Raw genomic sequence first — 25,970 nt, 5'->3', positions numbered from 1 at the left:
TGTTATAATGAGTACTTTATCATGGACTTCTTTATTAGTCGCACTATAAGGTTGTATCATCAATGGCTCCTAGTGTTATAATGAGGGGGTACTATATTATGGATTTTGTTATAGAGTAGTCTCACTATAAGGTTGGATCCTATGGCTCCTAGTGTTATAATGAGGGGGGTACTATATGATGGACTTCTTTATTAGTCTCACAAGAAGTGGTATCCTCTATTGCTCTTCGTGTTATAATGAGGGGGTACTATATTATGGACTTTGCTATAAGGTAGTCTCACTATAAGGCTGTATCCTCTGGCTCCTATAGTGTTATAACAAGGGCATATTATATCATGGACTTCATTATCAGGTAGCCTCACTATCAGGCTTTATCCTCTGGTTCCTATGGAGAGCATTATAATGAGGGAGTACTATATATCAATGCATTCTGTGAAATATTTTAACGCATACTAATTTAACGCTGATTTTATTTTATGACTGGAAAATGTGTGTACATACTGATTAACTTATAAGCAAACAGCATTTAACAAGGTAAAGAAAATACATAATATCTGGAATAAATAGTTTGATCTGTTGCCATTGCTACTGTATTAACAAAAATCAATATTTTCTGTGAGATTTAGAATACATACAATAAATACAAGTACTGGTTATGATATGAAGCATTACTAAAGACCTTTTGATATATTTAAACAAAATATATTACAGTACTCAACAAATGGTCCCATTCTTTTAAAAAAACTGATACTGTTTATCTTCACTTAAAAGCTGAGTCCATCTGCAAACTGCACAGATCCAGATTTCCCATCCCATAATGCACTGCCAAATCTGGGTCTATACAGTTTGTTAGGCATAATCAGTATGAAAAAAAAGAACCAACAACATAGAACCTGATCTGCCTGTGCATTAAGTGATGGCAGAGTGTCAATGTTGCTCACACTGTGACTCAGCTTGTAAGAGAGTGACTACAGTACCAGACAAGATAACAACTGATATAAAAAAATCCACTTGACACAGTCCTGACTGAACAATTTTCTCAATAGGACACAAGACTGATATGACAAAAGTGAAACCAGAGCAACTCAATGATTGACCATTATCAACCCCCACCGCATCCCACTCAAGCTTCTAATTACATATCGCCTAATTAGATAAATAAATAAATTAAACCATGTGGATATGCATGATAGCTTCCATCTCAATTTAAACTGATTGCATTTTATTCTATCAACATGAGGAGCTTAGGCCAGACAGATATAGAGCAATCTTTGGTTGATATCTGTACATTGTCTAGATATATAGCATTACTTGGCTGATATGTGTACACTAACTAGATATAATAAGGAAGGTCAATTATACAGTAATATGAGGCTTATATAATTAGAGTACATGTACACTAAAAGATCAAAGTTCACATTTGTCATATCATGTTATGGACATTTTATATCATATTTAAATTTTAGCTGCTTAGATATTTTGTTATATCTTATATGATATATTTCTAAATGCATATTTCATCATACAATCACTAAAGTATTACAGCTGATCAATAGTGAGGATTTCATACAACTGGACAAAAACTACGAAATTTGTAAAACTTAGGAATTATGCAATATCAAAATGAATAAACTTCATTCTGAAGATCGTGGTAACTAGTTATTAGTTTGATATTTTAGTAAGAACAAAATCCATTGCAACATCAAAACAAAGCACCATATTTCTTGGTAATTTTCAGGAGTTTTATATATAATATAAATGCAAGAATACAAAAATAATCTTTAAAATTAACCACCTGTAAAAAGAACAACGTCAAAGCTGAACATTCAACAAAGCTGAAAAACTTGGGTAATAAAACAAAATATTCAACCAAATAAACTGATTTTTGACATGTTTTATGAGTTTGTATGCATACATTTCTTTCACACAACCAAGAGAACACTTGAATTTGTTGGTCATGCACAGCCAATCTATTCAGCTGGAAACTGAAATACTGATAACAGTTTTCAAATACAGTCAGCTCTGTTATAACTATCATATGTACTTGCTTGTCAAACCCAACTGCTATAGGCACAGACTCAGATTGTACATCACAAAATATGCCAGCATTTCTGGGTCTTTGAAACGTGTTAGGAGTAATTAGTAGAACAAATAATGCTACTACTGATCTACCAGTGCATTATGCCATGGCAAATCAGGGTCTCTTTTTTTTGCAGTTGGGTTTGACTTACAATAAAGTATGATTTGGAACCAAATCATTTCCCTAAGGCTACAGTTCTGATCTGTTAAAATCAAGGCTGTCTTGATTAAGGCTGACATTTTGAACTGTGTAAATCGAGGCTGTCTTGATTAAGGCTGACATTTTGATCTGAGTAAATCAAGGCTGTCTTGAATAAGGCTGGCATTTTGAACTGTGTAAATCAATGCTGTCTTGATTAAAGCCGACATTTTGATCTGTGTGTAGATCAAGGCTATCTTGAATAAGGCTGGCATTTTGAACTGTGTATAAATCAGGGCTGTCTTGATTAAGGCTGACATTTTTAACTGTGTAAATCAAGGCTGTCTTGATAAAGGCTGAAATTTTGAAATGTGTGTAAATCAAGGCTGTCTTGAATAAGGCTGGCATTTTGAACTGTGTAAATCAGGGCTTTCTTGAATAAGGCTGACTTTTTTAACTGTGTAACTCAAGGCTGTCTCAATTAAGGCCGGCATTTTGAACTGTGTGTAAATCAAGGCTGTCTTGATTAAGGTTGGCATTTTGAGCTGTGTGTAAATCAAGGCTGCCTTTAAAAGGGCTGGCATGCTAACTGTGTAAATCAGACTTGAGATATTGTTTCTTAAATGTTTCATCTCTCTATTAAAATCAGATATTTCTTATAAATTATTAAAAAACCTATTGGCTGTCCAAAAGTTCATTAATGCTTATTACAATATTTGCTTATCACAAAGATGAATTACAAAATAGTAATAACAAAGAGTGATTCTGTATTACCTTGTATACCACCTGTTGACTTGTAGAGTACCTGTTTAGTACACTACCTGCTGACCACCAGTGAAAGTTATTGTTTATAACTTAAAGAGGCAATAAAAAATGTTTATCAGTTCTATAAATTAAATCACCAAAGCTTTATTCAGAGAATTATCAAACTGTTCCTTACTTTGTATCTGGAATATCAACATAATAACCAAAATGGAGTCCTCTAATTACTTAGAGACCACCACACTTCATGGCTATTATGCTCCTCCTTTCCAGTCAAAATTTTTACAATGGAAGAATGGAACTGATACCTGTTTATGTGGCCCAGCACCAGGACTTGCATCAAACAAACCACCAATATAATTACATCCCAAAGCTAATGAATTCAAAATAATAACAAATGCACATCGAATAAATAATATTACTGCATGGCTACCATTTAATAAAAAAATGTAAAAATATTCTCCAAAGAAATGGGAGTTTTTGATCATGTGTGGGTGTGGTTTTCAGAAGCACCCATGATGGAATATCGAACACTAATTTATTAGGAAGATGAAAGGTTATTTTTCCAGCTCAAATGCAACATACACTCTGAATGCATTTATGATGAAGATGTTTCATCTCAAAGTAGATAACCCAGTTTGAAAAAAATGGTTCCCGCTTTACTATCACTGACTGAAACCTGATAAATACAGGTAAAACCAATTATGCTAAGGGTCCAACGAATAACATTGCGATATAAGCGGGTTCATTTAAAAAAAAAATTCTCTGAAAAACTTCCCCATGTAAAATGTGCACTGAAATTTCAATTTCATCAGTTTTAACTAACCTCTTGATCATTTATCATTTGTTTTGTTTGCCAAGTTTCATCAGACATCAAATATAATTCAGTTTTGAATTGTATACATGCCAATATGGTGGAAATGGTGCATGGTGCAGTTAAGGCAACAATAAACACAGTGCTGGGATTAAAAATCTGCTAGGGATATGATTAATTGGCTTTTCTGACAGCATGTATTTAGGATACTAAAAAGAGAGGTCATCTTAAATTAAAAAATGGGAGCCATGCTGCCATCACGCTATAAGCGGAATCACATTATAACGGGTTTTACCTGTAGTAATGCAAGGTACACCAAATTTTTAATGATCTGACTTTGAAATGAGGTCATATCCAAACATAAACCCATCTCATGTTTTTGATAAGCATACTAAGCTGGCCCCCCAGAAAATCAATATTCAAAAATATGCCCATCCAGTTTTTGACATGTACATTAGGTTGGCCCCCTGGAAGGCCCTACTGAAGAGTACTAGGTTAGCCCCCAATCCTGTCAGGACAGAAATAACATTCATACACTGCTACTTAATTTCAATTGTTATCTTTTGCTATTCAGTACCACCAATAACAGCCTGTACATTAATTATATTTTGTTAACTAGTGCCACCCAATAACAACCTGTACAGTAAATTATATTTTGTTAACTAGTGCCACCCAATAACAGCCTGTACGTTATATTTTGTTAACTAGTGCCACCCAATAACAACCTGTATAGTAAATTATATTTTGTTAACTAGTGCCACCTACAGACAGCCTGTACAGTAAATTATATTTTGTTAACTAGTGCCACCTAATAACAGCCTGTACATTAATTATATTTTGTTAACTAGTGCCACCCAATAACAGCCTGTACATTAATTATATTTTGTTAACTAGTGCCACCTAATAACATCCTGTACAGTAAATTATATTTTGTTAACTACTGCCACCCAGACAGCCTGTACAGTAAATTATATTTCGTTAACTAGTGCCACCCAATAACAGCCTGTACAGTAAATTAAATAATGCAAGCCTTACTAAATGCAGTCCTGATACCATATTTTGCTGTGTATAACACATGCACTGTATACATATTTTTCTTATTATCATGAAAGGGTACACATCTAACAGAATGACCCCACCCCCCAAAATAACAATTTTATTCATGTTGATTGGAGACAGAAATGATCCCTATTCTATTATAAACCAATCAAATTTCAAGTATCAAATAATGACCAGTGCACAGTCCAAAACAGTGAGCAAACTTGTTTTTGGTGATGAAAACAGAGCAAAATCATCATGATTTTGAAATGCAAGATATTGCATGCAAGTCATGTGACAAAACAAATGTGTTTAAAACTTATTCTGGGTAAGGAAAAAAACAGGTTGCACATTATACATAATGAAATACAGTATGTATACATGAATGCAGAAATCAGAATTTTAACAGATTTACTCAGATCAACATGCCCTACCATGACAGATTTACACACACCAACATGCCCTACCATGACAGATTTACTCACATGAACATGCCCTACCATAATAGATTTACTCAGACCACACCTACCCTACTACACGACAAGTTACTGTAACCCTTTTCGCACTCACTTCCAGCAAACAAGCTGATGTAGGAAGAGGACAATTTAAGTTGGAAGACATATATTTGGAAATAACATATAATCAACTATACAACAAAGTGCATTTGCTGTAACCCAGCTGAATCTGGTTTTCTTTTCATCTTCGAATCATACAAGTGACTTGAAAAGAGGTTTATTTTTTATGCTTGAATCGAACAAACTACCTGAAAAGAGGTATCTGTTTCAAAAGATTGATCATGTTTCAATTTTGCAATTTATGACATAATGCTCAAGTGCCGACTTGTAAACAGGTACTTTTTCTATTGAAATTGATACCTCTTTTCAAGTCATTATTTCTTGTATGGTTACACACTCAATCAAGTAAACAAAAAAAACACTGAAAGCAGGTATTTATCTACTGAAATGAGACACTTCTTTTTTCAAAAGATTATTTCCTTATTAGGCTGGATCCCTGGGCTTATCATGGACAAAATAGTATTTGCTAATGTTTAATACACAGCTGTGGACACCACTGATCTAAATCTGCCATGGAAATAATGCACTATTTGACCAGGGTCTACTCTCTTAATTCAACTCAGATTTCCAGCATCACAATACAGGTCTTGCTCTGCTGATGTAATATGAAAGACAAGTATGGGCTGGTGCTGTTTTCAAATGGTGTACACCATACATGAATCAATATGGTATGAATACTATCTATTGCAAAAGTTTACTTGTGCCAAGTTACAGGTATAGAGACTTGCATGGGCAAGAGAATTCTTCTGGAATATTCAGTTCATTTATACCCTACTTTGAGCAAAAGATTACCTCCAATACTGCACTGTAATGTACATAAAATCTTGTAAACAATTTAGACTAGTTTATAAAAAATTTAAAGATGGAGGTAATATTGTGCATGAATCAAGATTTGATATCTACTTCACGTTTTCTCCTACACCTGATACCTGTAGTATATGACTGATGTTAGCCTAATGATAATGATAAATAGTGCATATAGTGAACCTGATGACTATAATTAAATGATTTTCAACTGTACATGGAATTTTGCATGCAAAACACCTTTGTGATTAGATCTGGGCAAAATCTAATCACACCTGGGCTATTATTAATCAGACCTGGGTTATCAATAATCATAGCTGGGCTAACTGTAATTAGACCTGGGCTAAATGTAATCAAAAGTGGGCTAAATGTAATCAGAAGTGGGCTAATAGTAACCAGACCTAGGTTAACAGTAATCATAACTGGACTAACAGTAATCAGCCCCGAGTTAACAATTATCAGACCTGAACTAATAGTAATCAGACCTGGGATGACTGTAATTAGTAAACATAATCATCTTTAAATTTCAACTAAATTTTAAGTACTGAAAACTAAATTTTAAAACTGTAATTTTGTGTACACTTTGTATTATTTTTTTCTGCTTAACAAATTATTCAAGGTAAAAGTAAATAAGTATTATATTTTAGAACCTTAGCATTGGTAAAAGCAATTCTAAATCACTTAAATATGTGTAGGCTGTTGTGTGTATTCTTACACTACACTTGGTTGAATATCCATCTATATGTAATAGTCATTGCATAAAAAAGCTTGGGAAAAGTACTACACATAAAATAAAACCTTACAAATGTACAGGTTCTTGTGCATTTTCTTGTGCTGCTCATTGTTAAACAGTTGTTACACAGAAAAATGAGAAAGTACTTTGTCATTTATTGTTCACAAAATAATTTGTACAAGATGAAGATTATAAATACACAAATAAAAGTGTATACTGGTGAGTTAATTCTTCAATAGGACACAATTACTGAGATCACTTCAGTTTTCAGCCAATTTAAGGGTGAATGTAACTTGCAAAATATTTCCCTAAGTTCTTGAATAGTTTTTTTTGAATTTATAACTTTCTTTCATATAACTGTCATTGTGATAATGAAAACTGTATAAACATTTTTCATTTTCATTATTTAATTACCAACAACCATGCCATTTTATATCAATTCTCTCCCAAAATTTACAGTGCAATGTTTAACTCAAATAATAAGTGATGTCAAATTGATGCCCCGCACCCCGTAAAAATAAAAAACTAAATATTGACGATACAAAATATCAGAGAACAGATAATAATTCTTATGAATTCAAGGTTTATGAAAAATTAGAGACAATAGTGGTAATCAGACATTTTTAAATATAGCTGTAATTTAATTGCTCATAGTAAATAATACTGTGTAATTAAGTTTACTCTGTGATTACCAAATTATTTAATTTTTATGAGATCATAATATGAATCTGAATTTCTCTTTTAATTATTTCAAAAATGCTTCATAAAGAAACAAGCAGATAAATTTGTTAAGTTCTAATATTGTGTGCAAACTATTTAATCATTTAACTACAAAACTGCTATCACAACACCTTGCTACCTGGGCAGGTAATTCAGTATCAAGGCATATATATATATAAATATAGAGAAATACATGTTATAATTATAACTAAAAATGATCTAAAATTAGTTGATCACATGGTTAAAGGTAACATCATTTAATCAATCATTTTGCCCAAAAGTGAGCAACTGTAACTGGAAGTTTTAATCGCAATTTTCAACAGTAACTGTAGTTTAATTAATTACAATTCAAAACAACTGACCCCAGGTCTGTCTGTGATACTGTATCATTTTGCATCTTTAAAATGTACTGACTCCACTCAGTATAAGGTACACATATCGTTGTACAAACACCCTTTTAAAACTGACAAATGTTACCAATTTGGCATTCAACTTTGTAACACCTTACTGAATTCATGTTCGCTTCAGACATAATAATTCCTATGTATGATATCTGCATGATATATTGTTTAGTGCAAAAATCTATGATATCAGGTTCAGAGTATGATCTCCGTGTAATAATGGTACATGATATATGTGTAATATTAAGTTTAGAACACATGATATCTGTCATACAGTTCATAGCACACAATACATGTTTAGAACATGAGTAGGGAATGTGATATTTGTGTGATATCAAATTCAAAGTGTGATATCCATCTGACATCAGGTTTATATAGGCATGTGAGCTCTCTGGTAGAAATCTGGTTCATCATCATCTTCATCTTCTGTGTCCTCTTCTTCTTTATCAAGCTGAAAATTTGGAAGGAAAAGAATGTGACAAATGTTACTATAATAGTCTTTTTATATGACTAATATTTTATAAACAAAGATTAATCATGAATTTTCTACTTGTAAAATTTTTCAACAGTATAAATTTTAATATTGATATTTTTTTAAAAAAGATTCAAGATGGACAGATGGACTTACAGACTGGCTCTCCTTCTGCTTTCAAAGCAAGGGCATAACGGAGTAAGATTGCTGGGGAAAATTATTCATTTCATACTGGATAGGTGTTCATATTAACAAACTCCATATTAAGTTGCTTCAATTGCATTATGATTACAGTATCAAACTTGCTAGAAGTTGTGAATTTATCACAACATTTATCCACATACACCTCTCCCTTGATAACTCACGCACAACGGGGTCCACAGGCATAGGCCGCACTAAGAGTGAGAGCAACAGTTACGGGGGGCAGAAAAAACCCAGTTTATAACACTGAGATAACAGTGGGGGGGAGGGACTGGGCTGTTTACTGACTGAATCCTCATTTTACAATCAAGCCAATAATAATTGTTAATAATGCAATTTTAATAATGAAGTTGTTCATTATTCTGTATAAATTCTGTATAATAAACTTTTTTAAAGTGTCCAACATTTGAAAGATCATTCCAACTAGTTTCAACAATGATCATGTGTACGCAAAAACATCTGGGTAATACATCACTGCTTTTTGTTTTGTTGATTAGGCTGCTTTTTGTTTTGTTGATTAGGCTGGGATATATCAACGTTTTAGTTACCAATTTTGATCGCGATTGTTTTCAAGTTCAAGAAATAGGGATCCATTTTAGGGGGTTCTTTCTGGTATAAAAAATCGGATCCATGCTATACTCTGTGTTATAAGTGGGGTTGTGAGTTTTCAGGGTGCGAGTTATCGAGGGAGTGGTGTACCAATCTTGAAATATTAGATTTAGGTTATGATGAACTTCTTTTGGTATGGATGAGTTACTTTCATTGACATATCCATATTCTAATTTTCATGAATACATATCAAATAATTTTTCTTTTAGTAAATCATGTTTCTCCAATAACACTTACCTGATCACATTACCACTAGAATTAATCTGTTACTTCGAATCAAACCCTTACTGCAAGATGACAAAAAATTGTCTTCTATCAATATACATCATATAACCAAAGGGAAGCAACTCTTACACATTACATCCCCTTCAAATGCAGACACACTACTGTTATATCTGTGTGTAACCAGTTTTCACTTACGATTACATACAGGGAAGGGTGAGTGGAATTTTAGTAATGCAATCAGGTAAGTATCATTGGAAAACACAATTTACTAAAACAAATTTGCTTTCTCCATCAAATATAATACCTGATCACATTAACATTAGGAGAATAGGGATGAGGAGGAGGAAATGCCCAGCATTCAACCTTTACCTGTGTCACCCAATAGAAGCACAACTGCTCAACAAAGAGGATAAACTTCTAACAGTTTTGCACAACCAACGACAATCACTATTACTGCCGTTGATTACTGTTTTCACATCAAAGTTTTCCAGGAGAGAATCCAGTCTCAGTAGCAAATTCCTGCCTGGGTCCAAGATTATGCTTTCATAAAATGGGCATGGTCACTGTCTGGGCAGATACCACTGGCCTGACAAGATTCAGTTCTTTCCTTTTCAAGTCCATGTCATGCAGATTGAAACCGAGGAAAGCTATACGAATAATATTATGTCTTGAATTGAGACATCATGTTCAATGACCAGGTTCATGAAAATCGCTTGTATTTCATGAGCTGAAATTTTCATTACCTGTACCTCATCCTGAAAGAGTTCAGAGTATGCTGATCTTTGAAAACAACTTCAACCATGCAGCTAGCACTTGTGTTATGTCTTCCTACCATCACTGGTTGGAACATTCTTTCCCTATGCATCAGATTGTATCAGCAATCCTGCAGCGTTGTATATGAGATCCTGCAGCATTGCTTCTCTTGATGTATTGATAGAGGTGAGTCCAGCTATAGTTATTTATTGGTTGCCTAGTGACAGCAGCCTGTTTTACTACAGGAAATTCTGATCCATGTAGTTCACTTACCCTGCATGCTGAAACTAGTGCTGTGAGAAAGCAAGTCTTATATGATCGCTGTTTCAGTGATGTTCCAGAATGAGGCTCAGACTTGGACGAGTTGAGCCACGTTAAGACACAAGAGACATTCCATTTTGGAAATTGGACAGCAATTCAAAAAGGTCGCTGTTACATCCATTATTGTTCCTTCCATATGTCTGAACATGTCTGAAATCATGGAATGCTAATCCTTCATTGTGATAGGGACTGACTTCTGGTTCTCAAGGAAAAATATCAAGACATTAGTGGTGTGATGTCATTGATGTGAAACTGATCATTAAAAACATGCAATTTTCAATTGTTTAACTTCTGTTGCAATCCTCTCCATGAGTGAAACTCTAACTCCTTTTCACACTGGGCATCTCTGCCAAAAGTCAAGCATGGACAAGGAATTTCTTGGGAAATGGAAATGTGGCAACCTCTGCTGCTTGAGCAGGGTGGTGGGAGAGGTTGAGGAGGGTGTGTGATTTTGATTTTTTCAATGTACCCTTAACAATTTTTCAGTCATATCATTACAATGTCTGCAGTATGGCAGTTTATAGTGATGTCCAGCACTAGGAAATAATGCCACAGATATGTAGCATGATGTCCCACACAGTCACAATATCAAGACACCAGGCTGACCAGTCCCAGTACTAACCTCTTAATGCTAAGTGCCCAGTGAGGCTGCTGTTAGTACTGTTTTTATAAGTCTCTGGAATTACAATGCCAGGGTTCAAACTGGCGATCTCCCGCATCCAAGGCAGACACTCTAACCACTATGGCCAGTGTAGCAGTGACTTCCAGGGTATGCCAGTTGCTAAGGAAAGCAGATCAATGAAATAGGACTTGTCCCATCATAACCAGGACAATCAGAACTGTTATGCAATATGTGCCCCTCATTTTTATTTTTGCAATCAAACTGATGTAGGGATGGCATATTCCCATATTCCCTCCCAGCTGAATGAAAGAGTTTGTGCGGACAATGGTTCTTTGTCCAGAAATATGGAAACCAAGGTGGGCAGTTTGTTGTTCCACTTTGTTGCAAATACATCTATCAAATAGATCTATCATCATATGGTCCCATTAGGCACAGACCCAGTTGAATGCTGATTGGTAGAGATACCACTCTGTGTGAGGCAGCTGTAATGAGACAGTCAATATACTTAGCCTAACCTAGTATGTCTGTAACTAGAATATTTAATTGGTATTGGGGATATCTTTGAAGGTAATCCCATACCATGATGCCAAGTTTCAGTTATTCAGTATCTCCATTTTTTTAAAAAGTACATAATCATGAATGATTTGTCCAACATTTTCAGCACTGTCCTTCTTCCCATGCGTTCTACCCAAGTTTGGAAGGTGCTGAGAATGGGTTTCATTGCCATGACTTTGAAAAGAAGAGTCTTCTTTTGAAGATGCCACTTGCCAATGACCATCACAAAGAAGTTGTGCTTCCCAACCTGATAAAATGACATCAGTACAAATCATTATTTCTGATGGAGACTTGTCGAGGAGTATTCCCAAGGCCAGCCAATTCCTGTCTTGCCACTGGACAAGGAATTGATTGATACTGGTCAAAATCATAATGTGGTGATTGAGATGGCCCCTGATCAGTCGCTATTGTGCCATCTATAAGGGGCACATATAAAACCAGACAAGGTGCAACAAATTCATCACTGCACTGAACAAGCCGAGGACCTCAATGAACTCCCTTGACAAAATAAATGTCTTGTTTGATGCCCTCTGTGACATGAATGATACTTTCAAAGCATTAGTGAGAGGTATCAGATTGATGCGTGTTATCACATCTAAACCGATAAAATGTTGATGAGTAAGGTCCAACTTCTTCCCACTTATTATCCACCCTAGACCAATTACAATGGAATGTGTGATTTGGATTTTTAACGTAGCTTTAACAATTTTTCAGTCATATCGCTACGAGGTCTGAATTGTGGCAGATTATAGTGATGTCTAGCACAGGGGCATCATGCCGCAAACATGTAGCATGATGTCACATTATCCTGACACCAGGCCGACCAGTCCTAACACTAACCTCTTAATGCTGAGCGCCAAACGAGGCAACTGCTAGTACCATTTTTGTAAGTCTTTGGTATGACTCGGCCGGGGATAAACCCACAACCTCCAGCATCTGAGGCAGACACTCTAACCACTATGCCACCAGTGTAGTGCCAATCACAAGGGAAGAAAGGTTATTAATACTGTGGGTAAAAACTAAACTTATCCAAATATTTGTGAAATCTGTTGCCCAGGTATGCTGCTGTTGCTGAAGATGATGTCATACTGAACTTGGATATTACACTCTAACATTTTTGTAAAGGTCCAAGGACTTCAACTGAGGCTAAAATGAAGAGCATGGAATCGATATACAATCTCCTTGTGTACGAATCAGAGGTATTTTCATGCCATATGAATTGGTATGATGAAGTATATTTTTGGCAGGTCAAGGCTGAACATGTTGGTGAGCAAGTTTCATGTACAACTCTAAATTGCTTAAACTTATTACATTCTGCTGCCATTTCTGTCATGAAGAAGAGAAGAAAACAATTGCATACAATAAAGAGATTTAAATTACTGAAATAAATCTCAACCCACATTAAAACAACCACTCAGAGAGTAATTATTGTAATGAACAGGGCTAAATAAATTTTGACAGTGAAATTGTACCCTATGAATTGAAATCACATGTGACAATACTAAATAGTACAATAAATGCAAAATCTGAATAAATTCACCAAAATTTCATGAAAATGCTGCATGCACAATATAAAACAGTATTTTAACTTTAATATCTTGACGGAATAAAAAAGAGGATGGTTGAATTTAATTATACCGATAGACTGGATTCCTGGTAGTTCATAAAAACTAGTTACATATGTGTACAATGTTAACAACCAAGCAGGCAGAAAGGATAGGAAGACTTTGCTTTGTTTTTTAGGGAGGGCCAGATTCTCAGGTAGAGGAGAATAATCCTAATTATAATTCTAACAGGTCATGTATTTGATCGAGAAATAGGGTTCAAGATATACAATGCATAACAAATGAGCTACAAAAAAATTCAAAAGTCATTCACGCAAGAAAATTAGGTCACAGTAATCTTGTTTTGATATGGCTGAGTTACTTTTCTGAGATACACCCACTTGCCAATTTTCGTGAGTTTAGGCATGATTAATGAACAGACACAAACAAATGTACAAACACACTAACAAACAAAATGCTATATCACCATCCAACTTTGTTGGCAAAGGTGTAAAAAGTGAATTTACCTCTTTGAGCTCTTTTTTGGAGAACAAGAAGGGCAAAACTTTCAACCTGAGTGGAACAAGAAGAAACACAAAGAGCGGGAAGGCAATGGCAGCTTGTGTGGACTTTACAACCCACAATATAGCTGCAAGCCCCATCTGGATCAAGGTAAAAAGATGCATTTTTGATGTCCTCACCTGAAAAAGAAACAACCATAATGCTATTCTGTCCTGCAAAAACTATCATTCCAATAGATTTATATCTTTGATCTTTTCTAACTCCCACCTTATCCCTTAAAGGTTTAGAGATGCTGAATCTCAAATTAGCTGTAATTAGCGTGACAAGAGTACCTTGGGAAGTAATTATCCCACCTGTGTCCAATGCTGTTACATATCGCACTCCCACCCTCTTCAACTGAAAACATTTTTAACACAGATTCTTAATTCTTACTATTGTTGTCAATGTTGCCATCAGAAATGTGATAACTACCATAAATAAATAAAAAAATTGGCAGTCTTAGTTCTTAAAATTGGTGCTACTGTTCGATTAAAAATAAAATAATAACTACTGTAAATCACACCATTTCAGCAAGTATAAAAATTGTAGTGAATTTAATAAATAAACTAATTGTCAACAAAAGTTATACTTGCTAAAATTATGTCATTAAATGATTTGTACTATTCAAACACTGAAAAGGTCATGGATCGATGGTTAAGAAAGCCAGGTTTAAATATTTGAAACCATTGTCTATATTCACCATATAATACAATGTCATACCAAAGAATGAACTGACAGTCTTGAGGGTATTACCTGGCTTATATGGGGCCCTGAGAGGCTGAGTGGTCTAAAGTGTTTACCGTTAGGGATCACTGCCATCTCACCTCTGTCTACATGGGTTCTTGTCTTGGATTCAGCTAATGTGGTTATGTTAGAAAGCTTGCTAGTAGCTTGTCGTGAGTCAGTGGTTCTTTCCAGGGTTTTCCCGGATTCTTCCTCCACCATTTAAACTGGCCGCCATGTATAGCCTATCATGTGGTTAAAAATGGCGTTAAACTCTACAGCAACAACAACAACCTGGCTTATATTTTAATTTGTCCAGAATTTTCTATTTCAATTTGTCCAGAATTCTATCTTTATTTTCATTCATCTGACAAGTCTGAGTGAATAATTACAATAAGGTAACACTAGATATCCTGCATTACATGAATGATGCTTTTATTTATCATGCTTTTAACATTTTTATTCCCCCCTTTCACATCCAGATGTATACAAAGTTTTTGATGTTCTGTATTGGTCAGAAGTTCAGCATACAATGAACTATGCAGTAATGGACACCAGCTGCTTCCTTAATGCACTTTGCAGTAATGGACACCAAAATGCTTCCTTAATGCACTTTGCAGTAATGGACACCAACTGCTTCTTTAAAGCACTTTGCAGTAATGGACACCATCTGCTTCCTTAATGCATGTTGCAGTAATGAGACAATGCTTCCATAATGCACATTGCAGTAATGGACACCAACTGCTTCCTTAATGCACTTTGCAGTAATAGACACCAACTGCTTCTTTAATACACTTTGCAGTAATGGACACCAAATGCTTCCTTAATGCACATTGCAGTAATGGACACCAACTGCTTCCTTAATGCATGTTGCAGTAATGAGACAATGCTTCCATAATGCACATTGCAGTAATGGACACCAACTGCTTCCTTAATGCATGTTGCAGTAATGAGACAATGCTTCCATAATGCACTTGCAGTAATGGATACCAACTGCTTTCTTAATGCATGTTGCAGTAATGAGACAATGCTTCCATAATGCACTTTGCAGTAATGGATACCAACTGCTTCCTTAATGCATGTTGCAGTAATGAGACAATGCTTCCATAATGCACATTGCAGTAATGGACACCAACTGCTTCCTTAATGCACTTTGCAGTAATAGACACCAACTGCTTCTTTAATACACTTTGCAGTAATGGACACCAAATGCTTCCTTAATGCACTTTGCAGTAATGGACACCAACTGCTTCCTTAATGCATGTTGCAGTAATGAGACAATGCTTCCACAATGCACTTTGCAGTAATGGATACCAACTACTTCCTTAATGTATGCTGCAGTAATGAGACAATGCTTCCATAATGCACATTGCAGTAATGGATACCAACTGCTTCCTTAATGCATGTTGCAGTAATGAGACAATGTTTCTATAATGCACATTGCAGTAATGGACACCAAATGCTTCCTTAATGCATGTTGCAGTAATGAGACAATGCTTCCATAATGCACATTGCAGTAATGGACACCAAATGCTTCCTTAATGCATGTTGCAGTAATGAGCAACTGCTTCCATAATGCACTTTGTAGTAATGGATACAAACTGCTTCCTTAATGCACTTTGCAGTAATGGACACCAACTACTTCCTTAATGCATGTTGCAGTAATGGACACCAACTGCTTCCTTAATGCACTTTGCAGTAATGGATACCAACTGCTTTCTTAATGCACTTTGCAGTAATGGACACCAAATGCTTCCTTAATGCATGTTGCAGTAATGAGCAACTGCTTCCATAATGCACTTTGCAATAATGGATACCAACTGCTTCCTTACAGCACAGGACAGCAATGCATTCAGCAACAGTTCTTAACTAAGCAAACTAAGAAAAAAACAATTAATTTCAAATTAGTTAAATTATGATGAATTAGGCAAAGTGATTGTGAATTTAGGCAGGTAGTACACTAACCATGCCTGCCATTTAGTGACTGATCAAAAATAAGCAGTGATAAGAATCATCATTTTTTTCTGCCCAACATGGCAAAACACTTGATGCAGTAATTACTTTGGCATCCATGTGGGGGGTGTTCCAGTGTCCATGTGCATTTCTGTCCACACCCTAGAACAGCCTGAAAGCTTGAGAGTTTCTCAAAGCTTATTGTGGGCTGGACATGCAAGTCATGGACAGCTTCTTCTTCTCACTGAGTCTAGTTTAAATAATAAAAAGGAGACCCAAGTGAGCCAGAGATTTTTCACCTTGCTGAAATCTGCCTAACAGCCAAATGCAAGAATGGCTGGTGAAGAAGGGTGAGTTAGCAGCATGCTTTGTGTAGAAATGTTTTTAAATGCTGTTACTGCATTTGCAAATTTATATTTTCAGCAACAACATCCATATTTGATGGTGGATCAGCACCATTTTTAAAGAAATGAAAGGTCATCAAGCCAGGATGCTGTCAAATTGTGTTCAATTCCATTCTGTGGTTATTCAGAAGATGTCCTTAAAAGTTTTACTATATTTACTGATGAGCAGGATGCTTTGACAAGTTTCTACCTTTGAATTATTAACCCAAGGGAGACATTTTTCAATCACACTTCAAAACACATGGTTGATATATAAAAAAATAAAATTTGCCAATAAAAGAAAACATGTAGGTTAAACAAAATGGCCACAATTCGTACAGTCCTCTCAATAGTTAAATGGAAAAAAAACTATCCATTTTAATTTTATGGGTTTTATAAACATTGTACAATATTTGGTCTAAACTTAATTTTTTTGACATAAACTGAAAAATGTAATCAACACAAGGAGAAATAACTTAAGTTCTGAAATTAAGACAATAAAAAAAAACAGATATGGCACGATTTATGTATACATAATGATATAAAAACAAGCCTAAGTAGCAATCTGCATATCAAAACACTGATGTGATCTCATGTGAGAAAAAACACTAATGTGATCTCATGTGAAGGAAAACACTAATGTCATCTCATGTGAAGGAAAACACTAATGTGATCTCATGTGAAGGAAAACACTAATGTCATCTCATGTGAAGGAAAACACTAATGTCATCTCATGTGAAGGAAAACACTAATGTCATCTCATGTGAAGGAAAAACTAATGTCATCTCATGTGAAGGAAAACACTAATGTCATCTCACATGAAGGAAAACACTAATGTCATCTCATGTGAAGGAAAACACTAATGTCATCTCATGTGAAGGAAAACACTAATGTCATCTCATGTGAAGGAAAACACTAATGTCATCTCGTGAAGGAAAACACTAATGTCATCTCATGTGAAGGAAAAACTGATGTCATCTCATGTGAAGGAAAACACTAATGTCATCTCACGTGAGGGAAAAACTAATGTGATCTCATGTGAGGGAAAACACTAATGTGATCTCATGTGATGGAAACACTAATGTGATCTCATGTGAGGGAAAATAACAGTCACAACCGAAGTAGGTTTAATAAAATCCCTCATATGCATTGGATGGTGTGGGACAGGAAAAGTCTGCTGGAGAGTCAAAATTTGGCATCAGGTACGAGGCAATTAGACTTTACCAAATTTTATTGCAAAATTCTGATCCCAGTGATGGAATTTTCCTATCAAACTATCAAAGAATAATTCCTGGCTAAAAATCATAGGTTACACGCAAAAGTTTGCCCAGTCAGTATCGATAAAGCACAAAAATTACAGAAATACATTAAAAGTATTTCCATACTTAGAGATGGGTTAAGTTTACAAAGCAAAGCTTCAACCTGGTTTGAACATTAAAACTGATAGATTAGATAACAACTGGAAATTAGACTGACAGATTAAAAGCAGACGATGATGACATCATGTAAGTGATGACATCAAATTAAAAGTCAAAGTGGTGCTGCACGAATCAAAATTCTATTTTGACATCGGATATTGCAAGGCAGCAGTCATCTGATGAAATAAGAAACCATTCTCCATCGGAATAAACATGATCATACCCACGAGGCTGACATACAGAAATTAAGTCTCTAACAAGCACACCAAACATCACTCATTCTCTACCGTTATACAAATGAGGAGAAAAACTTGTTCAGTGGGCTGGAGAAGTTCATTCACAGTAAATATTTTGTCAACCACATCGTCGCTATATTTTATCACTAACATAAGAAATAAAGGTATCCATGGCAAAATGTAGAGTGCTGGCAGGACCTGCCTCATGTTTTCCATATGTGGTTCCTGCCTGAATATAGAATTTTTCACTACAGTCGAATTTAATGATCAAAAATCCCACATGATCCATCCTTGTGACAGCATTATCTGGCAGCTTTTTTCTTATTTTCAATCCTGTGTTATATTTAGTACTATATATGTATAGGAAAGCGAGAAAAGGATTTTCTGCATGGCATTCTGTCATGAAAATCCCTATCCACATGATAATCTCTACCTGATAAAAAAAAGATGAATCAAATATGTGATTGTGTCTCACTTTAAACAGCTTATTTTAACAGGCTACAAAACTTTCCCACCATGACACTCAAAACACCATTGTACTTACACGCCGGACAAACCCAACTTGCGGATGATGTTTTACTGGCATGAAAAGTAGTCTAATTCTTCTGAAGAGCTGAACACCGGTTATTGATGATATACCCAGGTAAAGAAAGACACCAAACAATACTGCCATAGGCACTTGTCTTAAAATAGGTTCCAAAGCCAATGAAAAGCCTGAAAAGAAAAGAAATACAAGAATGATAAACACAATAACCAGTTTATATATATGTTTTAACCAGCTTATCTATCATACAAATTTTAACCTGTTTATAACAAACTTGTGCAAACCTGAGACAATTTTGTAACAATGAAATTTAGTACTAAACTTCTAGAAACAAAAGAAAAAGTAATTTATCCAACCCAACATAATGAAATCTTATGCTGAAATCTGTCATTTATCAGACCCAATGTTATAAAATCTTATACAGAAATTTGATTTATCCAACCCATTAAAATGAAATGTTAAATTGAAATGTGTGATTTATTCAGCCAATTGTAACAAAATGTTGATCTTAAATCTGATTTATCCAACCACATAGATTCAAATTTATTTTCACAACTAGGGGACATTTTCAATATGTATTACAGAACTATTGTTTGGACCCATCAAAATCAGCAAGACCAAAATGTATTTTTCTGTGAGATTTTTCTTTATTTCACATGTTTTTACCATGTATATCAACTCTCCTGTTCACCTTTAACCATGTATAAGCTCAACTCTAATGTTTTACATGTATATAATCACCTCAACTGTTCATACTTTTACCTGCATGAAATCAGCTCTACTGACCATGTTTTACCACATATAAGATCAATTCTTCTGTTCACAGTTTTATCACATATAAGATCAACTCCACTGTTCAGTTTTACCACATATAAGATCAACTCCACTGTTCAGAGTTTTACCACATATAAGATCAACTCCACTGTTCAGTTTTACCACATATAAGATCAACTCCACTGTTCACAGAGTTTTACCACATATAAGATCAACTCCACTGTTCAGTTTTACCACATATAAGATCAACTCCACTGTTCACAGTTTTACCACATATAAGATCAACTCCACTGTTCACAGTTTTACCACATATAAGATCCACTCCACTGTTCACATAGTTTTACCACATATAAGATCAACTCCACTGTTCAGTTTTACCACATATAAGATCAACTCCACTGTTCAGAGAGTTTTACCATGTATAAGATCAACTCCACTGTTCACAGAGTTATATCATGTTAAGATCAACTCTACTTTCATACATTTTACCATAATTATTAGATCAACTCTTCTGTTGAGAATTTTACAATGTATATATTTTACTGGTCTTATGTTTTACCACAAATATATACGCTGTAAGAAGTATAATCACTAATAATTTCTGGTATTCTCTCTCAATATTCTTCCACTATATCTGTATCAACACCAGCACTTTCACCACTAACTTTAAATCCTTTTACATTTTCCAATGGTCTAACCAGCCTTTAAAGTCCAAAACTGAAAATTCTTTGACAAATTTACTCATCTTTTCTTTGATTATAGGGCCTGAGATTGGCATGTTCTTTTACCCTACCTAGGCTAAACTATTGCTACACAATGACAAGATTTGTCAAATTTGCTGTCATTATTCAAATGATACTTGTTTGTATCACTGTCCTTTTCAAATTTGGTCTTGCAAAATTCTCTTTTCTTTAAAATATCTGAAACAGTAGACATTCCTATTCTGAATGTTTTTCCCTAGTTTCTTCAGTGTAGGTTTCAGTGTAGGTTTTAGTGCAGATTCATACTTTTGATGAGACTAATTTTATCCTTTAAGAACAGTTCAATTCTATGACGCTTAGCTGCTTGTTCAAACAGCTTGACATGAAAGTGAAGATAAATAACAAGTCATGGCTATTTCAATACATGTAATGATTTTTCTCTATAGAAAATCATTTCACTGAATTTAATAGCATACTGCATTGTTAGTCTCCAGTGGCAAAGCATCAAAAGTGAGGCCACATGGCTGTTTAATAAAGCACTTATATTTAATTTGAAAAACAAGTAAACAATGTTCTACTGATCTTGTATCCAAATAAACAGCATCATTCCCAATTAAATAATCAGCAGATAAACAGTCTTTCTCAAATGGCATACCTACAAGTATTTAGTTATAAATACATGAAATTTGCTCTTTCTCAAATGGCATATCTACAAGTATTTAGTTATAAATACATGTAATTAGCCTCAAATGGCATATCTACAAGAATTTAGTTATAAATACATGTAATTAGCCCTTTCTCAAATGGCATACCTACAAGAATTTAGTTATAAATACATGTAATTAGCCCTTTCTCAAATGGCATACCTACAAGAATTTAGTTATAAATACATGTAATTAGCCCTTTCTCAAATGGCATACCTACAAGAATTTAGTTATAAATACATGTAATTAGCCCTTTCTCAAATGGCATACCTACAAGAATTTAGTTATAAATACATGTAATTAGCCCTTTCTCAAATGGCATACCTACAAGAATTTAGTTATAAATACATGTAATTAGCCCTTTCTCAAATGGCATACCTACAAGTATTTAGTTATAAATACATGTAATTAGCCTCAAATGACATATCTACAAGAATTTAGTTATAAATACATGTAATTAGCCCTTTCTCAGATGGCATACCTACAAGAATTTAGTTATAAATACATGTAATTAGCCCTTTCTCAAATGGCATACCTACAAGAATTTAGTTATAAATACATGTAATTAGCCCTTTCTCAAATGGCATACCTACAAGAATTTAGTTATAAATACATGTAATTAGCCCTTTCTCAAATGGCATACCTACAAGAATTTAGTTATAAATACATGTAATTAGCCCTTTCTCAAATAGCATACCTACAAGTATTTAGTTATAAATACATCAAATTAGCTCTTTCTCAAATGGCATACCTACAAGTATTTAGTTATAAATACATGAAATTTGCTCTTTCTCAAATGGCATACCTACAAGTATTTAGTTATAAATACATGAAATTTGCTCTTTCTCAAATGGCATACCTACAAGAATTTAGTTATAAATACATGAAATTTGCTCTTTCTCAAATGGCATACCTACAAGTATTTAGTTATAAATACATGAAATTTGCTCTTTCTCAAATGGCATACCTACAAGAATTTAGTTATAAATACATGAAATTTGCTCTTTCTCAAATGGCATACCTACAAGTATTTAGTTATAAATACATGTAATTAGCCTCAAATGGCATACCTACAAGTATTTAGTTATAAATACATGTAATTAGCCTCAAATGGCATACCTACAAGTATTTAGTTATAACTACATGTAATTAGCCTTAAACGTTCTGGATGGTGCAATGACTTCAGACTAGCCTATTGTCATCACTAATCTGTGTTGGCCTGTGTGTCAAACGTTGTTTTAACCTCACGTGCCCTCTGTGCATTTTATAGATCCTTTGTCTCGTAGATCAAAGTATTACAGCACCTTCTAACCATAATAAATCTGTTCAAGCATGTGTCAGGAATTTAGCAGCTAAAATATATTTCCAAGTTTCAACTGAGTTTCAGTTTTATGGCATAATTTTAAGTGTCAAAATGAACTTTGGGATCAAAATTTGTTTTGGTATTCAGAGTCAAGGGGTTTCGGTTTACTGGTGGTGAAAAAATGATATTAAAGAAGGAAATATCTGGGACTGAACAAAAACTTTGGTCTTGAGGGGATTCCTGTATCCTGAGGCTTGGTTTTGAGGAGTTTCATTGTATTCGATTGACTCTACTGTTCACATGTTTTAGCATGTATAATAATAATTCCTGTTCACAGAATTTTCAAAACCAACATCCTTATTATAAGTTTTTCTCCCTTCTCCTTTCTCTGTTTCCATAATGTTTGTGTGTGGACGCACTAATATTTGTCTTGCTGTCTGGAGTTATTTGCATCAGTCATAGGGCTGTGACAAGTATGTAATGATAAAATCTCAAGTGTGGAATTTCCTATACTGAAGTGATGTATAACAAAGAATCAGAATTATTTTCTCATATTCCTATCTAAAAAGCTTACATTATAAACCAAATGGCACCCCAAATGGCATAGATAAGAATAAATTAGACATGATAACAGCTTTTCATAATATTAGAGAAATCATGTCTTTGGGTTACACATACAATTGGATGTTGACTTTGAATAGAGGTTCAATTGCAGAGGTAACCTTATTCCTGAATTTAAACAACTGAAAAATAGCAAACAATTGATAAGCGATATACATGTGATGTCAAACAACAGTTGTAAAAGACAGAGATATCTGTCACTGGTGATCCATGCTGGAATGTGAGAAAATTATATTCTGCCACATTCCACTTAATACATGAAATTAACACTGAATTCGTGTTCAAAACTGAACATGGTTAAGATTTAATCATTAATTACCACTCTTCTTTATTTGAGAACTTGTTAATCCAAGTTTGTCCTAGTAAGTTCTATTAGACTTTAGCAAGTAAACTTCAAGGAAATATCTTCTCCTAAAGTTCAAAATGCAATAGTTATGAATTTACTGCCACAAAACAGATAAATTGATCCTAGAAATGACTGACAAACCACTTCAACAGGAGGTAATTTAGAAACATTGCTGAGTTACATACAGACATGTCAAAACCACTCTAGATTTTTAATCAGTTATTACAAGGTTTCTGTGAAAATTCCATATTCTAAATTATACTGAAGAAATCAAAGAAAATAAGAAGATAGGAAGAAAATAAAAAACTTGAACTGGATTTTCAGATATTGATACAGGCAGGATGGAAGTAATTCAACCATGTTTTCTTGATCTGAAATTTACAAGAAGCCAGTCAGTCAGATTGTTAATAGAAAACAAATGGCTGCTCTGAGCTATACAAACCACTGATCAACAGTAATTATTTCTTACCTATTAAAATGTTCATCAATATATTGGTAACTCGTTGTTCTTTGACTTCTATCAGCTTTGGTTTCTCACCAGGAGCATGAGTTTTACTCATCACACTAAGGGCTGAGACATGTGCAATTGTCCGTACAGTGGCAGCACACATCCAAGGTAATCCAAATATTGGAAGAATAAAAGTCATCAGCCCCATAAGGAATTGATCCAAATGAAAACCACTCCCTTTCTTGAGTTTCATCTCTTTTTTGTGTAGCAACATTCTGTAATAATAATAATAATAATGTAATAAAGACAACAAGAAGGGGCTGGGGCTGACTCTCTACTGGCTGAACAGAAAACCCAGAAATCTATGACAAATCAATTATCTTTTATACTTTAATAATTTTATGTGTGTGTGTGTGTGTCTATATATATATATATATATATATATATATATATATATATAGTATTATGATCTGTCTCAAGTGAATGTGCTCTCAAATCACTTAAATTGTCAATGGATACGCTCCCCACTGTGGAAAAAATCCCATTGTCCTTAAATGTCTCTGAAGAGACTGATTCATCTCTGCTTCAAGCCTCTAGGGTCTCAGTAATGGATACCTTATTAACTCCCTTGGGATGGGCCCTATGAGTCTCTGAAGAGACTTATCCAGTCTGCTCCAAGTTTCAAGGAGTTCAGCAATACATACTTTTGTCAATTCCCTTTGGAAGGGCACTATGGGCCTTAAGAGTCTCTCACGAGACTGACTCAGGAAGGTCCCTTTTTCTTCCCTTTGTAAATACATGTGTGTCTGGCAATCCCTGACCTCATTTGCTTAGAGACAACAAACTGGACTGCCATTTGTCTTTACACAAATAGTATATGCCAGGAATGTGGGATGCAAACCCCAGGTGGCTTTCTGGTATCCACATTTACCAACATCTTGTCTCTTAGACACTGCTTTGAAGAAAAAACTCTGAAAACAAGCACAAATTTTTAAACAAAAATAATCTATATAAATTTGCATGGAATCCAGACTAAACAGAAATTAAAATAGCATTACCAAGCTGCCCCGTGAGTCTCTATTTAATATGAATTAAAAAAAAAACCAATGAAGTTTTAATTAAAAAAACTGTTGGCAATAATTAAGTATCCAAGTAGAAGGACAAAGCAATAAACCAGCAAGATAAACTAAACGGACTTAAACAGGAATGCTATCTTTTAAAGACAATATAAAAAAAAATGTGTGTGAACAACTAAACACATAGTATGCATGCTGGGGTGTGTGTGATCTCCTTCCATGAGTAGAACTGTACAGAATGTAATGTCAACTTTTGGACATTAGCATCTCAACAAAATTAATGCAAGAGAGGCAACAAATCAGATTAACATGGACAGGAAGAAAATACCTACATAAAGATCAAAAACAAAACAAGTTCAATGAACTTAATTGGAATAGAGGACACAACAAAAAGTTATCCTAATCACCTTGCGGAAGGGATAACCTAAGATTAAGAAAAACCATAACTGAAAATGTCAAGAACTCTTAATTCCAAATAAGAAAACATTTGGGTAAATACACTCCAAAATTGTGACAGATTAATAAAAATGTCAAATTCACACAGACATGAAACAAAAGCAATTTCTGTAAACCCATATATTTTCCATCCATAAAAGTGCCGTCACATGGAGAAAAAATAGAGGACCACTGGGCATGCACCAGGTGATAGGATAGGCTGCTGGAATCTTCCAGTAAGTTACTCTTTGGGAGAAGAATTCTCTTCATATAGACATAGGTAATTTCCATCCCAGAAAGGTTAGTTATGCAAAAGCAACAGGTTATGTATTGCTGATATTAATTTTCAATTTTCTGTGGCAGCCTTATTTGATGTC

The 25,970-nt window shown here is 34.5% G+C and overlaps 1 protein-coding gene across 6 annotated transcripts in view; it reads right to left on the bottom strand.

The window, feature by feature from the left end:
* Positions 1–453: 453 nt before the first annotated feature.
* Positions 454–25,970, bottom strand: part of LOC149789623 (band 3 anion transport protein-like) — a 256,790-nt gene continuing 231,273 nt past the window's right edge. For all 6 annotated transcript variants that reach the window (XM_089971657.1, XM_089971656.1, XM_089971658.1 and 3 more), the window contains 4 exons: positions 24,104–24,357; positions 19,186–19,355; positions 13,895–14,068; positions 454–8,516 (listed from right to left, as the gene is read on the bottom strand). In XM_089971657.1, coding sequence (XP_089827783.1) covers positions 8,436–8,516; positions 13,895–14,068; positions 19,186–19,355; positions 24,104–24,357 — 679 coding nt within the window. In that variant the 3' untranslated portion in view covers positions 454–8,435. The remainder of the gene's footprint in view (positions 8,517–13,894; positions 14,069–19,185; positions 19,356–24,103; positions 24,358–25,970) is intronic.

This window comes from Sinohyriopsis cumingii, chromosome 10 (assembly GCF_028554795.1).
Source record: "Sinohyriopsis cumingii isolate HCF-2022 chromosome 10, ASM2855479v2, whole genome shotgun sequence".
In the NCBI taxonomy this organism is placed as follows: domain Eukaryota; kingdom Metazoa; phylum Mollusca; class Bivalvia; order Unionida; family Unionidae; genus Sinohyriopsis; species Sinohyriopsis cumingii.
Note: the sequence above shows the minus strand (reverse complement) of the source record. Positions and strands in the feature narration are given on the sequence as shown.